Source organism: Dermochelys coriacea, chromosome 13 (assembly GCF_009764565.3).
Source record: "Dermochelys coriacea isolate rDerCor1 chromosome 13, rDerCor1.pri.v4, whole genome shotgun sequence".
Classification (NCBI taxonomy): domain Eukaryota; kingdom Metazoa; phylum Chordata; order Testudines; family Dermochelyidae; genus Dermochelys; species Dermochelys coriacea.
The window spans coordinates 32,768,440-32,785,207 of NC_050080.1; the positions used below are offsets into that span (position 1 = coordinate 32,768,440).

The following is a 16,768-nucleotide window of genomic DNA, read 5'->3' on the forward strand; positions in this document are numbered from 1 at the left end:
AAAACAGGTTAAGGACTATTTAGAAAAGCTGGACCTGCACAAGTCCATGGGGCCGGACGCAGTGCAACCAAGGGTGCTGAGGGAGTTGGCTGATGTGATTGCAGAGCCATTGACCATTATCTTTGAAAACTCATGGCAATCAGTGGAGGTCCCAGATGATTGGAAATAGGCAAATATAGTGCCACCTTTAAAAAAAAGGAGGAGGAGAACCCGGGGAACTATAGACCTCAGTCCCCGGAAAAATCACCTCACCTCAATCCCTGGAAAAATCATGGAGCAGGTCCTCAAGAAATCCATTTTGAAGCACCTGGAGGAGAGCGAGGTGATCAGGAACAGTCAACATGGATTCACCATAGGCAAGGCAGGCCTGACCAACCTGATTGCCTTCCATAATGAGATAACTGGCTCTGTGGATATGGGAAAAGTGGTGAACATGATATATCTTGACTTTAGCAAAACTTTTGGTACGGTTTCCCACAGTATTCCTGCCAGCAAGTTATAAAAGTATGGATTGGATGAATGGACTATAAGGTGGATAGAAAGCTGGCTAGATTGTTGGGCTCAATGGGCAGTGATCAATGGCTCAACATCTAATTGGCAACCGGTATCAAGCAGAGTGCCCCAGAGGTCAGTCTTGGGGCCGGTTTTGTTCCACATCTTCATTAATGATCGGGACGATGGAATGGAATGCACCCGCAGTAAGTTCACGGATGACACTAACCTGGGGGCAGAGGTAGATATGCTGGAGGGTAGGGATGGGGTCCAGAATGACCTAGACAAATTGGAGGATTGGGCCAAAAGAAATCTGATGAGGTTCAACAAGGACAGGTGAAGAGTCCTGCACTTAGGACGGAAGAATCCCATGTATTCTACAGGCTGGGGACTGACTGGCTAAGCGGCAGAAAAGGACCTGGGGATTACAGTGGACAAGAAGTTGGAGATGAGTCAAGAGTATGCCCTTGTTGCCAAGAAGGCTAACAGCACACTGGTCTGCATTAGTAGGAGCACTGCCAATAGATCGAGGGAAGTGATTATTTCCCTCTATTCAGCATTGGTGAGGCCACATCTGGAGCACTGCATCCAGTTTTGGGCCCCCCACTACAAAAAGGATGTGGACAAATTGGAGAGAGTCCAGTGGAGGGGAACAAAAATGATTAGCGGGCTGGGGCACATGACTTATGAGGCGAGACTGAGGGAACTGGGCTTATTTAGTCTGCAGAAAAGAAGAGCGAGGGAAGATTTGATAGCAGATTTCAACTACCTGAAGGAGGGTTCCAAAGAGGATGGAGCTAGGCTGTTCTCAGTTGTGGCAGATGACAGAACAAGGAGCAATGGTCTCAAGTTGCAGTGGGGGAGGTCTAGGTTGGATATTAGGAAACACTATTTCAATAGAAGAGTGATGAAGCACTGGAATGGGTTACCGAGGGAGGTGGTGGAATCTCCATCCTTAGAGGTTTTTAAGGCCAGCTTGACAAAACCTTGGCTGGGATGATTTAGTTGGGGTTGGTCCTGCTTTGAAGAAGGTGTTGGACTAGATGACCTCCTGAGGTCTCTTCCAACTCTAACTGTCCATGATTCTATCATGCAGGATGTGATGCATTTGGACATGGTCTGTGAAGAGACTGCTTGACCCTTCATGTGATCTGTATATGACACAAACGAGGTGAAGCATGAGACAGTTTAGTCCTGTCCACACAGAAGGCTAGACATTGACGGATATCTAAGGGATGTAGACGTTGCTCCTTTGGAAATGAATGTGGCTTCGGAAAGAAAACAGGTAAATATACCACCTGGTTCAAATAAAACTGAGAAACCAGTTTACACAACAATTTTGGATGCGGTCATGAAGTCACTGTCTTTGGAGAATTGTGTATAAGGAGGCTCTGCCATCACAGCCTGCAACTTGTAGATTCTCCTTGAAGATGTTATCACTACTAGGAATGCAGTTTTCTAAAACACTAAGTGTACTACTAACTACATAAAACAAGGGAAAAACCTAAACTAGTTGAGAGGTTGTGAGGTTAAAACCACACAGAGCTCTGACTCCAGCCACGGGTGGTAAGAAGAAATGGAGGGAGGATGAGAACAGCGCTGCCTCATGTAGCCAGTGGAGGGGCTATGACCACGAAGCGTGAGAACCATCTCTCCATGGGTACTGCTAGGCAAATTTCTCCAGCTCCGGTGCGCTGGGCATGCACACACCTAAGTGGACACAGCTTCATCTACTCAGAGAAGAATCATTTTACAGGTGGAATAACTGAGGTACAAAGAGGTTCTGTGACCCATCCACTGTCACAGTAAATAGTTATCAACATGAGGATGAGAATCCATTTCTCATTGATGAGGTTAGTGTCCAGTATCCTTGTGGCCCTCTCCTTTTGTTCCTCCATACCATAGAACCCATGAGTTCCACTATCATTCCTCTGATCAGCACTTAAAAATTCACATACCCTTCCCTTTCTGAAACACAGACACAGTCATCCTTGACCTCTAACCTCCAGCCCAGACCTCTGAATCCATCCTCTTGAATGTCTTCCTACCACCTTAAACTCCACATGGCTATGAATGAACACTTTTTCTTTCCTTCTTACCCTGTCAGCAATACCATCTTCCTTGCCATCATCCACACTTGTAACCTTAGTATCATCCCTGATCACTCCCTTGCCTTCTCCCCTTTATTTCCAAAACCTCACCAATCGTAATGTTATTTTCTCAATAATATATACATACAACATACCTCTCCTTGTTAAACAATATTACGTATGCGTGCCCAATTGCTATCGTTAAACTGTTTCCAATATACAGCCTATTCACGATGTATTTAGAACTCTACTGAAATGCACTCTGAGGCTAACATGACATGTCGTAGGTGACTAACACGTAACACTATATAAAAGGTGAATAGGAAAATTATTTATAGTGGAGATTGCAGATCAATACAGAGATCAATCAATCAATACAATCAGTACAGCAGGATTAGCAGTTTATGTGACGTGATGGAGGGAATCTACACATTCTGCAGACACATTAGCCAAAGGTACCAAAGAAATGGCAATGGGCAGCCTATGCGGTATTTGGGGTGGGAGAGCCTGGAGCTGCCCCTCCCATTCTGCCTCTGCACCCTACTGGCCTTCACAATTGTAACCATCCCCATTGCTTCAGCCCCTTGCTACTCTCAACTTCAGCCTCCCTTCACTTCTTCACTAGAAAGCACAAAGGGTGGTTGGATCATCCTTGCTGCTGGTTCCTCCAGGATGTCTGGGATCCAGCAGGGAGAGCAGCCTTCCATTGACTAAAGTTGGCCACTGCCACAACCAGGGTGCAGGGTTCATTCTTGCCACCCCACCTATGAAGAGCAATAAGATCCACCCCCACAACCACCAAAATGCTGCAGGAGACCTCCTGATGCTGCCCGTAAATAAGATTATTTCAGAATGAATGTAGAACCTAAGTAAAGCACATTTATTATTATTATTATTATTTGTATTACTGTAGCATCTCAGAGCACTCGGCATGGCCTGCATTGTGCTAGGCGCTGTACAAGCACAGAACAAAAAGGCAATCCCTACACCACACTGCTTCTAATCTAAGAATGCCAGGTCATTCAAGGAGGCAACAACGTTTGGATTTCTAGCTCTGAAGAAATCAACTTCTGCATTAATCAATTTGTACTCAACACCTGAAAATGAATCCCATGATTTGTAACCCTCTTCATCTGCTCTAGCTCAGTCACAAGCTAGTGGGCTGGAATCAGGAACCACCGGGGCACATTCTCTGGTTTGTGGTATGAAGGAGGTCAGACTAGATGATCATCCCTTCTGGTCTTTAAATCTATTAACTCCACCCCCCCAAACTGTTACCAGGCCTCACTAAGCTAGTCCACCAGACTAAACACATCCACCAACCTACTGTCTCTTACAGACTTATTAAAATAATCCAGGCCAGAGCTTCTCAACCTTTTCTATACTGGGACCCCAGTTAGAACAGATCCACCCTCCACTCTAGCGACAAAGAAAGAGTCAGTGGTCATGCCCCCTGAACTTATTCACAAATCCCAGGCTAAGAATCTAAGCTAATGCTCTAGGTGCCCGACCCAAGGGGATTTATGGAGACAAGACATAACAGAAATTAGATTAATTCCATAGTGAACAGTATAAGAAAAGGAAAGAAGTAAGCATCACTTACGCTCAACTGCATGCACTGCAAATAAGGGCAGGAATAAGGAAAGAAAAGAGAAACATTCAGATTTTTACATTGAAAAGCACAGATTCAGATAAGGCTGCATTTAAAAATGACACCTTCTAGAAGAGGAGGAATAATCACTTTGCCAACCAGTCCCTAGAGTAGGGGTTCTCACAACAAATTTTTATTGGCCTCAGAGTGTGGCCACCAACTTTTGCTGGTGGCCACGCTAAGAATTTTTCCTAAAATACTTAATTAACTTTAGGAAAAACAAATAAATATGCACATCTCCATGTCCAAATCATTGTCATTCATTTATATAGGGTTTTTTGTAAGGTGGTTTGCATGTTCTTGACTTTTTTGTTATTTCTTTTACTTTTCTGGTTGCTTTTTTTTTTATTTAAAGACTTGCTAACTAGTAAGTCTATTTCTGTAAAAAGTGATATCTGTGTGTTTGTTAATATCACTTTTCACAGCAGCCAACTTGCTAGCTAGCTGGGAGACAATGAAAAGTGATATTAACAAATATCATTTTTCATAACATTCTTACTCAGCCCTGGCAAGCTAGGGGACCAATTAAATCCTGGATGGGGAGGTGGGTAGGGCGGCAGCTGGGGGCCAGGAGCAATGGTAGAGTAGGAGGTGAGCCCAGAACTGGAACCCTGCAGCCAAGGGCAAAAGAAAAGCAAAAGAAATAACTAAAAAGTCAAGAACATGCAAGATACCTTAGAATCACAGAAGATTAGGGTTGGAAGAGACCTCAGGAGGTCATCTAGTCCAACCCCCTGCTCAAAGCTGGACCAACCCCAACTAAATCATCCCAGCCAGGGCTTTGTCAAGCCAGGCCTTAAAACCATCTAAGGATGGAGATTCCACCACCTCCCTAGGTAATCCATTCCAGTGCTTCACCACCTTCCTAGTCAAATAGTTTTTATTTCACTTATTTGTTTCTATTCTGTTTAGGTCCAGGAAAGAATAGAGACAACTGTATACTATTTTTATTAAGTCTGCAAAAATATCCCACCCCCAAACCCTACATAAATAAATGACAATGATTTGGACATGTGTATGTGCATATATATGTTTTTCCTAAAGTTAATTAAGTATTTTAGGAAAAATTGCCAAAGCGGCCACCAGCAAGAGTTGGTGGCCACACTCTAAGGCCACCAAAAAATTGAGAACCCCTGGACTAGCGTTACTTGAAAGAGTGAGCTGCATTAGTTAGCCCTCCTCCTAAAAACCAACTGTCCCAAAGCTTGGATTCTCTTGATCTTTCTCACAGAGAAACCTGGGCTAACACACAAACACAAACCATGTCATCTTTTCAATAGGCAATTCAAAATGTCCAAATGCGGATTGGAAAGCAAAATTCTGAGGCTCAGTCAGCCCCACGAAAGAGGCTGAAAGATTTAAAATGTGATTTGAAAAAATGCTAAAGCCTAAAGAGAAGATGTTGTTACATGGGGGGTGGGGGGGGAGGAGAGAAGGGGGGAGGGGGAGTGCAGTAGTTACCTTTTGGCATTTTCCAGACTAGGAAAAGTTATTGAGTTAAGATCAAGATTAAACCTAACCTGAACTCAAACCTTTTTCCTAGTCCAGACAAGACCTCAGATATTCCTAGATTTAGGGAAAGGTGGGGAGTTGTGCTGCAAGCCAGATACAAAGCAATTAATTTTGTGGCTGCAACGCATGGAATGAATTCATGTGAGCAAGACTGCTCAGGCCCTTTACCTATACCTTTCACGTAATGCATCTAGCTCTGGCTTGTGCTGCTAGACCTCAACTAACATAGTGTGTACTACGGTCTAGAAGAGAATTTGTTTGAAAGTGTGTTTTGAGAGCGGGGTGTGTGTGTGTGTGAAAACATAATGCATATGTGGAAAGGCACAACACACTGTGTATGAACATGGGGCTCTAACAAGGAATGAATCAACCCAGGCAGAAGGGAGTTGTGGGAATGAAATGAGAGGCCTGCCCAAAGGCCAGTTTATACTGAAATCATATCAGTTGTACTTCACACTTTTAGTTACTTCGGTTCCACTTTATGTCTGGACAAGTCCTAAACCTCCTCTTATCCCTCAGCTTACTTCCTGGAAGTAGAAAACTCCAACAAGGACAGAAGTTATATCAGCTCTGAAGATAATCACTGAGACTTATGTCAATAAACAGCAACCAAATGACACAAGAAAAATCAGCCAGCTGAGATCAGAACTAAATTTGGGATCAAATTTTAAAAAGACTTCTTAATTTGAACCTTTCTCCTTCCATCATGAAAATGCCCATTCAGAAACCTGGTTTCAGAGATTAGTAACCAGCATATATCCTCAAGGCAAGGACTAAGTATTAACTAAAGTGACTGAAGATCTTCTCTTCTGAAACAAGGATCTGATCTAGGTTGAATAGAGAGGATTCTGATGAATAAAAGTGTGGACTCAACTCCAAGTGGCAACTTTATAAATTTGATACAGACACTTTGGTAGTAAGCCAGAAACAGCCAAGAATTTTGGATGAGGGTATAAATATATACTTTCTGTCAGGTGCCATGAGGACAACCCACCTTGCTCAGTTCTCATGGAGGAGCTATTAATTTGGGGCTGACAGTCACAGTGCCTAATTTTTAGTTGCCTAGAAAAATCACAGGAACCACGCTGTGATCCACAAAGCCTGAGCTAGGCACCTAGGTTTCCTATACAATGTATGGGGAGAGACAGGCACCTTCAAATGCAATTCACAACAGCCAGCATGATAGGCAGGAAGCTGTCTAAACTAGCTGATGGCAGATGCCCACCAGAGGGATGTGCCCTAAGACCCACCCCTCTCTTGTGGTGCCTAGGTCTGAGTTGCAGGATGGTGCCTATCTCTGCTCAGCAATCCATGAATGGGAACCAGCTGCCACCTGGGGTCAAGCAGCTACTTGGGGGAATGAGTTAGGCACAAAACAGCTGGGGAAGGAGGAGGGGCTGCCACTGCCCACCTGGTAACTTTTAGCCCAGTGGTTAGAGCACTACCTGGGCGTGGGAGACCCAGGTCCAAGTCCCCCTCGACTGGTGAGGGAGAAAGGATTTGAACAGGGGTCCCCACCTTGCAGGAGGATGCTCTAACCACTAAGCTAGGGGATACTCTGATGTGGCTCTTCCTCAGTCTCTCCTGCTGAAGTTGTTCCACTGTGGATAAATAAAGAGTGATTGGAGTAGGGGACCTGGACCCAGGTCTTCCACCTTTCAGGTGGATGCCCTAACGACTGGACTTCAGAGCCATTCTCATTCTCTCTCTTTCTATCTAACCAATGATTATTCCATTGTGGATAAATATTTATCTACAGGGAGGTGGCAGTGTGCATGTCCAGAGGCAGAAAGTTAGGTGCCCAGGAACTTCTGACCCTGAAAACTTAGATGCTGAGTCTAGATGCCCCCAGGGCTGGGTGAGAGTTTTGCTGATCACAGTAGAGCCTAAAACTGTGAGTCAGGTGCCTAAGTACCTTTGTGGATCCCACCCTTTGTCATTATGAAGTTCAAGTCCCAAGAAGCAAGAATTAACTGGTTGGTGGGCGCAGATGAAATAACTGAAAATCACTTCCCAGCAGAGTGGGTGAAAACAGAAGTTCCTCATGCCAAGACATGGCTGGCTGCAATACAAACTTTAATGGTGGCCACACTTCCGTGTGTAAAATTTCTGGGTCTGTTTTGGGACTCGCTGCACTCACTCATGAAGAACCAAGTCATCAGAGAATAAGACCGACTATGGATGGGAAATCTGATCCACTCTCAGGGAGAAGACTTTGGGACACCGACAGAAACAGACCATCTCCCTTGTTAATCAGAAATAGCATCTGCTAGGAAAGTTGAATCTCTCCACCCCTTGAGCAATGTACTATGCCTTTGGTGTTGAATCAAGCTTTAAAAAAATGGAGGTTACTTACTGTATCTGGAGGTTTTTTGAGATGTGTGGTCCCTATCTGTTTTCCACATGTCTGGAAGTTCTTCAAAGCAGCGTCCATTGATCTGCACATGCGTAGTAACTTCCCTCATGCTGTCAACCAAGCTGTAAGAGGCGGTGCAGGTCGTCACCTGTCCAGTTCCTCTTCTTATCACAATCCAACAGGATCCGAAGCAGAAGGGAAGGAGGCAGGTGGTGGAATACAGATAGGGACCACACATCTTGAACAGTTACAGTAAGTAACCTCCATTTCTTCTTTGAGTGCTGGTCTCTCTGTGGATGCTACATACAAATGACTTGCAAGCAGTGTTCAGAGTGTAGGAGGGTGCAAGTAAGTTGGTAGCAGAGATGCTTGTAGTACTGCCAATCCGACAGCTGCATCCACAGTTTCAGCTTGAGTTAGAACATAGTGTGATGCAAATGTGTAGACATAGCTCAAAACTGCTGCTCTGCAAATGTCCTACTGTCGAACATTCATAATGATGTCATGGAGGCTGCTTGTGCTTACGTGGAGTGAGCGGTAATACCCCCAAGAGGGAGATGCTTTGCTATTTTGTAGCATTCTAATATGCATCTCAAAACCCACTTAGAAATCCACTATCAGGATATGGCTTGTCCATGCGACCTTTCTACTATGGAAACAAAGAGTCTCAGAGATTTTTCTAATGGGTTTGGTTCTCTGAAGGTAGAATGCCATGGCACATTTGATGTATACGGAGTGAAGTCTCTTGTCTCTGGAAGAAGCCTGGGGTTTTTGGAAAAATACAGGTAACTGAATCAACTGATTGATATGGAACTCAGAAGCAATCTTGGGGAGGAATCTGGGGTGTAACCTATTCTCCTTGTGGAACAATGTATACAGAGAGTCTGCCATCATGGCTCCTAGCTCATTGATCCTCCGGGCCAAAGTGACAATCATTAAGAACATCACCTTCACAGACAGGTTGGTCATGGCACATGTTGCCATATGTTTGAAGGGCAGAGGTGAGAGCATTGACAGGACAAGGTTAAGGACTCACTGAGACGTAAGTTTAATGACCGGTGGGAAGGTCCTTATCAAGTCCTTCATAAACCACACAGTAGCCGAGTGTGTAGACAGAATGTGCTTCCACTGGAGGGAGGAAGGCACTGATCACTGCTAGGTATACCTACAGCAAACTAAGGGCTAGACCTGAAGACTTTAAGGAATGGAGATCTGGTCTAGGATGCCCACCATATCAAGCACGTTGGTGACATTGAGCTCAAGGTGAAAAGTGCCATCGTTTACCCCAGTAGCAGGCTCTAGTAGAATCTTTTCTGCTTTGGTTAAGGATTTCCTGGACAGGGGTGCAGCACGAGCATCCTATTTAAAATGCCCATTCAAACATCAGGCCGTGAGGTGGAGTGAGCCTGGGTTGGGGTGTTTGATTAAATGGGCAGATTCTGATAGGTGGGTGCATGGACAGTGTTAGGAGTTCCGTGAACCAGAATTGTGTGGGCCAGAAGGGTGCTAAGAGGAGGATGGTAGCTTTGTTGCGATGAATCTTCTATATAGCTTGTGGTAGTAGGGGAATGGGATGGCAGAGGTTTTTGAGGCCATCCATCCAGAAAAGCATCACCCTGGGAATCACTGCCTATATCTCCCCTGAAGCAATACATGGGAAGCTTCCTGTTCATCTGGGATGCAAAGAGGTCCCATAGGGGAGTAACCTTCTGTGCAAATGTGTTGGTTAGAACTGTGCTGTGGTTCTCTCCTTTGTGGTCTGTAGAGAAACTTCTGCTTAGCCTGTCTGCCAAGGAGTTGTGAATATCCTGGAGGTATGCAGCCTATATTGTAATGCGGTTCCTGAGACACCAGTTCCAAAGTCTGACTGCTTCCAGGCAGAGCAGATGAGATCATGCTCCTCCCTGTTTGTTTATATAGACCACTGTGGTGCTATTGTCTGACATTATCTGTACATGGAGTGAGCATATGAGGGGTAGGAAGGCCGTGCATGCAAGGCAGACCGCTCTCAGCCCCAGTAAGCCCATGCATATCCTGGCCTCTCATGGGGTCCAGGTACCCTGAGAAATATGAGCACGCCACCCTGTAAGGGAGGCGTCTGTCAGAACAGTGGCCTTCAGTATGGGAGGGCAGAAGGGCGTCCCCACCATGGGTTGGACCACTAAGGCTATGTCTGCACTATACAGCCTTTAGCAACATGGCTGTGTCGCTACAGCCATGCCGCTAAAAGTTGTGCAGTGTAGCTGCTGTTTGTCGGCTCTCCTGCTCACAAAAAACTTTCACCCCCAACACCTCTGAAAGACAAAACTTTTGTTGTTCAATTGCCAGAGTAGACATAGCCTAAGTGAGGGAGGTGAGAACTCCGGTGGGGACAGTGACATTAGAGTCAATATGATTTCTGCTTAGTTGGTAGGTGGAGGGGAGCCAAGCTTGCAGGCACCTCAAGTGGAGTCTGGCGAATGGTGTAACGTAGGTGCATGAGGCCATGTAGCCTAACAGAAAAAGACACCGTAGCTCATGGTCTGCATGTAATATGGGAGATCAAGTTGCTCATTGAGTAAACCCTGTCTGTGGGGAGAAATAGTCCCACACAGACTGAGTCCAGATGTGCTCCTATAAAATGTATTGCCTTTGTGAATGACAAAATGGACTTTTCTGCATTTGTGCAAACACCTAAGGTAGCAAGAAGGTGCCAAGGAAATCCTGTTGCTGACATGACTTCCTGATGAGATTATCCTACCAGGAAGTTAACAGTTCTCTCTAGATCTTGTTCAACAGAAGCTGAAGATTTATAGCTCAGTATAGCTTAGTGAGAGGCAGACTCATTCCCCTGCAGTCAGACAAAGTCATCTTTACCTTCAGAGGGTTATTTAGAATATCTGAAGGCGTCCACCAGTTCTTGCAGAGTCCATGGACTGAATCCAGATGGGAAAACTTGTACATGAGAGAAGAATAGATTCCACCCTGATGTAGGAAGTGAGGTATCCAGCACTATATCCTGCCAGTTGCCTCACCTTGTACCTGGGGCCATACCTGGGCAAAGACTAAGCAGTATCAACATTCTGTAAGTATTAAATGCCTAGCTGGAGTAACATCTCAGAGTTGCCACCTTAAAGTCCACCTAAAAATTCTTTAAGATCAACCAACTGTGGTACATAAGCTACCACTTCAAACACCCTCCGTAACAGACGACTGGTGGATGGTGAATGTGATGCCGATTTTTAAAAAAGGCTCCAGAGCCAATCCTGGCAATTACAGGTCAGTAAGCCTAACTTCAGTACCAGGCAAATTGACTGAAACTATCGTAAAGAACAGAATTAACAGACACACAGATGAACACGGTATGCTGGGAAAAAGCCAACAAAGCTTTTGTAAAGAGAAATCATGCTTCACCAATCTATTAGAATTCTTTGAGGGGGTCAAGAAACATTTGGACAATGGTGATATACTGTACTTGGACTTTTTCTGAAAGCTTTTGACAAGGTTCCTCATCAAAGGCTCTTCAGCAAAGTAGGCAGTCTTACAATGAGAGAGAAGGTCTTCTCATGGGTCAGTAAAAGTGGTTAAAAGCTAGGAAACAAAGAATAGGAATAAATGGTCAGTTTTCGAAGTGGAGACAGGTATATAGCATAGTCCCCCAAGGATCTCTCTGGAGAACAGTGCTGTTCAACGTATTCATAAATGATCTGGAAAAGGGGGTAAACAATGAGGTGGCAAAGTTTGCAGATGATACAAAATATGCAACATAGTTAAGTCCAAAGCTGACTGCGAAGAGTTACAAAGGGATCTCAGAAAACTAGACAACTGGGCAACAAAATGGCAGATGAAATTCAATGCTGATAAGTGCAAAGTAATGCACGTTGGAAAATATAAACCCACCTATATATACAAAATGATGGGGTCTAAATTATCTGTTACCACTCAAGAGAGAGATCTTGGAGTCATCGTGGATAATTCACTGAAAATATCTGCTCAGTGTGCAATGGCAGTCAAAAAAGCTAACAGAATGTTAAGAACCATTAGGAAAGAGTTAGATAAGATGATAGAAAATATCAGAATGCCACTATATATATCCATGGTACACCCACACATTTAATACTGCATACAGTTCTGTTCGCCCTATCTCAAAATAGAGATAGTATAATTTGAAAAGGTACAGAGACGGGCAACAAAAATTATTAGGGGTATGGAATGGTTTCTATAGGATATTCCTGGGGGAATTCTGCACTAAAAAATTAAAAATTCTGTGCACAATATTTTAAAATTCTGCAAAATTCTGCATATTTTATTTGTCAAAATAACACAATATAATTACTCCCGTTTCAATTATTTTGGGTATTTATTTCAAAATACCTGTCAACATGTCAAAAATACACACAATAACAAAAAAGATTCCCCCAGGAGTTAAAGAAGTTAAAGAAACCCCCTACGACAACCCAGTTGCAGTTAGGAGGTGCTGAAAGGGGCTGCGTGGGGCCCCCGAGCCCAGACACCCGCACCCTCCTCCTCCCAGAGCCCAACCACAGGGCACACCCAGAGCCCAGACACTCGCACCCCTCTCCCCCCCAGAGCCCAGCCATGGGGCACCTCCAGAGTCCAGAAACCCACACCCCTCGCCCCCCAGAGCCCAACCATGGGGCACCCCCAGAGCCTTTACTCCCCCACTCGCCCCCCCCAGCTTCTTTACTGTCCTGCCAGGGGATGTGGTATGGTGCATTGCGTTGCGGCCCTGTCCTTCCTCACCCTTTGCTAGAGCTGGGTCTCCCAGGCCCTCTCCCGTCCCCGGGAAAATGATGATTAAGCAAGCCAGCCAGCACATGCAGAGCCTTGTCCCCACGAGGCTGGGCGCGCCGCTCACTGTGAGCTGGGCTCTGCAGAGTCCAGCAGCCTCTAGCAGCGGCCAGAAGCTCTGTAACCCCAATTCTTCATGAGAAACATGGAATTCTGTGCAAACTCTACATTGCGCAGTGGTGCAGAATTCCCCCAGGAGTAATAGGAGGAGAGATTAAAAAGATGGGACTGTTCATCTTAGAAAAGTGACGAATAAGGGAAAATATGATAGAGGTCTATAAAATCATGAATGGTGCAGAGAAAGTGAATAAGGAAGTGTTATTCCTTCACATAACAGAAGAACCAGGAGTTACCCAATGAAATTAATAGGCAGCAGGTTTAAAACAAACATAAGGAAGTAGTTCACACAATGCACAGTCAACTAACTCATTGCCAGGGGATGTCGTGAAGGCCAAAAGTATAATTGGGGTCAGGAGAGAATGAGATAAGTTTATGGGGGTTAGATCCATCAACGGCTATTAGCCAAGATGGTCAGCGATGCAACCCCATGCTCTGGGTGTCCATAATCCTCTGAGTACCAGAAGCTGGGACTGGATAACAGAGGATGGGTCACTTGATAAATTGCTCTGTTTTGTTCATTCCCTTTAAAGCACCTGGCACTGGCCAATGACAGAAGACAGGATACTGGGCTAGATAAACCATTGGTCTGACCCAATATGGCCATCCTTATGTACCTATCCTATCTGTAGGAGAAAAGATAAATGCTATGAAATAATTAGTTAATTCTTCTATATAATAGTGATGGCTAAAATAATCATTACATAAATTTTAACATCTCATTTGAAAAACATAATTAAGTTTTGCCTAAATTGACCATGTTATTCTGTAACTGACCTTGAGTGCTGCTAACTGAATAAAATAGGGAATGTTCTATCATCTGCATCCTGGGTGGTGTCCCAGTGGAACATATGAACCACAGAATAGCATCATTGGCAATAACTCAATTTGAGGATGATCTCTACCACGGATTTACATATGGGTCCTGAGATGACTCAGGAATCTGATCCTGGAACCACAGATCCACTCGCAGTAGGTACACACATTTCCTGGTAGGTCAGCTGTCGGTTGGGAGAAAGTTTTCTTTTTCCTTCCTTCTCTGTCTCTTTTCAGCTTTGAGGGCAAGGCGCTTCTCCTCAAAGTGGGCCACTGCCTGGAGGAGGATGTGGCGCTAATGGGGTCGGTTGGTGGCTTGCTCCTCCCAGCTTGTGATGTCCACATCAGTTTTCTAGAAACTACGCTTTCAGTGCACCTTTGTAGCTTTTCCTCTGACCACCATGGGATCTCTGACCATGGGTGAGCTGAGAGTAGAGGACTTGTTTTAGGAGGTGAGAGTCTGGCATCCGCACACTGTGTCCAGCTCAGTGGAGTTGGTGCATGAGGATCATTGCTTCTATGCTGGTGACATTGACTTCAGTGAGGCTTCTGGCGTTAGTGCAGTGATCTTCCCACTTGATGTGAAGGATCTTCTGGAGGCATAATTGGTGGTACCTCTCCAGACTCTTGAGATGCTGTTGATAGTCACCCAGGTTTCGCATCCATAAAGGAGTGTAGGAATAACAACTGTCTTACAGATCTGGATCTTGATGTCCTGCCATAGGTCACGGTCCGTGAAAACACGTAGGAGCAATTTCCCAAAGAAAGCACTTGGCACTGGATCCTGTGTTGGATCTCATTGTCCATTTATGCATTTTGAGAAAGTTGGCTACCAAGGTAGCAGAAATGCTTGAGTATCTCCAAAGTCTGTCCCTCCGTGGTGATTTGTGCTGGGTCACGTGCAAGGCTGGAAGCAGGCTGATGGGCAGTTTTTTAATTTTCTACATCTCTGCTCAAAGTCTAAAGTCCTCAGGGCACCCATTACTGATCTTCAGTATGCTGATGACTGTGCCACCTCATGCACACTGAGAATGGCCTTAAGTCCACATGGGATTTTTTTTGCACAAGCTTACTGAAACCTCGGACTCTCAATATGGAGAAGATTAAAGTGCTCTATCAGCCTGCTTCCAGCCTTGCACATGACCACAGAAGAGCATTGTGTTGTGATAGGACCTATACTGTTTATTTCTTGTTTTTAATAGTTAATAATAAAAGTAGAATTTAGCTTACTACCTTCCTATAAGGGTAGAGTCCTCTCTCTTGGGCTATTATAGAAAAGACAGAGTGTGTAGAGGGGGGGGAGGGACGACTCTACATTAAAAATGCCTTTACCTGCTTTAGAATTACTGACAATTCAGAAGGACAGGACCTTGAATCCTTACAGATTAATGTTCTAACCAATCAATCACAAGACAGGGTAGTGGTGGATGTCTGTTATAGGACACCAAATCGTATGTTTAAAGAGCTACTTCCTGTTCCCTCCTCTGTCTATAATGTGTAAAAATAAAATTTGTATGATCATGGGGGATGTCAATCTGGGGGAACCAATCTTGAGATCTCAGGCTGCCACCAGTAAAACATCTTTGGAGTTCCTAAAATTTACGGATGATAACTTTCTAACACAAAAAGCATTTCAACCACTGCACGGGAATTCTCTTTCTAATTCTGATGGATAAGATGGATGGGTGACCGAAATAAAAATTAGTGGTTGTCTGGGTACAAGTGATCATTATCTAATTTCATTTGATATCTGCTAACAGAATATAGCCCTGTCCAATAATATATAAATATATACTTGGTGCTTTAAATAGATAAAATTCCCAAAACTTTAAACAATTGTGAGTCAAACTGAGTGTTAAGAAAAATTTACACATAAAAGCGTAAACTATTTAGAATTGTTTGGGAATGCTTTAATGGATTCCTCAAAATGCAGGATTCCATAGTGATGAAAGAATGCTTCTTTGGTTAACTCATCTTGGCCAAGAGGAAAGGTGAAAGCAGAAATTAAAAAATATATCTAACAGTGGAAAAATGCTGATAGTAGTGAGTACAAATGAGCAGTTAGAAAATGCAGTCAATTGATAAGGGAAGCTAAAAGTATCAATGAAAACTCTATGGACACTGAAGTTAAAGACAATGAGAAGGAATTATTTAAATATATCAGGAATAAACAATATCCTAAGAATGGTAAAGATTTGAAATGAGACAAGGATTGTAAAATTATCAATTGTGATTAAAAAAAGGCAGAAGTATTCAATAAATATTTCTGTCTGTATTCAGAAAGCAGGAGGATGTATTCACATCTTAAGTTAAAATGAGACACTTTGTATTCAGTCAGTACTTACGAAGGTTTTTAACTGTTATGTATCTTTAAAAAAATCTACAGGACTGGATAAATTTGATGCAGGATTAAAAGAATTGTCCAAAGAGCTCTCTGAAACCATTAATTACTCCTGGAGGGATTCCGCAGGACTGAGCACCCGCAGAAAACAACCACTCCCAATGCAGATTTCCTGCTTTTCCCCTGCAGAAAACAGCAGGGAAGCAAAGGGAAGCCTTGTGGGGTGGCGGGGGCAAAGGGGGTGGTGACCATGTGTGCAGTTTTTTGTGGGGGGATTGCCCCCCAAACAGAGGCGAGGCATGGGCGGGGCAGATGGGGTTACATGCCATTGCCCCTGCACCCGGAACTCCCCAACAAGCCCCTGTGCATCCAGATCTCCCACTGAGCTGCCCGCACCCACACTGCCCTACACAGAAACCTCTCACACCTGGATCCCCCCACACTAAGCCCCTCCACACTTGGTTCCTGCTGGGCTGAGCCTGCCCAGCCATACCTGGTGCACCTGGCACAGAGGGGCAGGACCCCAGGGTGTTTCTGGGGCAGGTCCAGCCCTTGAACTGTGTCAGAGACAGGTGCAGCCTCACTGCCAAGTCCCTGTACTA

General features: G+C 44.4%; 1 protein-coding gene across 3 annotated transcripts in view; it reads right to left on the bottom strand.

Moving 5' to 3' along the window:
• ERGIC3 (ERGIC and golgi 3) overlaps positions 1 to 16,768 on the bottom strand; it is a 55,423-nt gene that overhangs the window by 19,024 nt on the left and 19,631 nt on the right. For 2 of the 3 annotated variants that reach the window (XM_038369262.2, XM_038369266.2), the window contains exon 8: positions 4,186 to 4,200. The exons of the other annotated variant lie outside the window; for it this stretch is intronic. In XM_038369262.2, the coding sequence (XP_038225190.1) occupies positions 4,186 to 4,200 (15 nt within the window). The remainder of the gene's footprint in view (positions 1 to 4,185; positions 4,201 to 16,768) is intronic. 3 annotated transcript variants of the gene reach the window in all.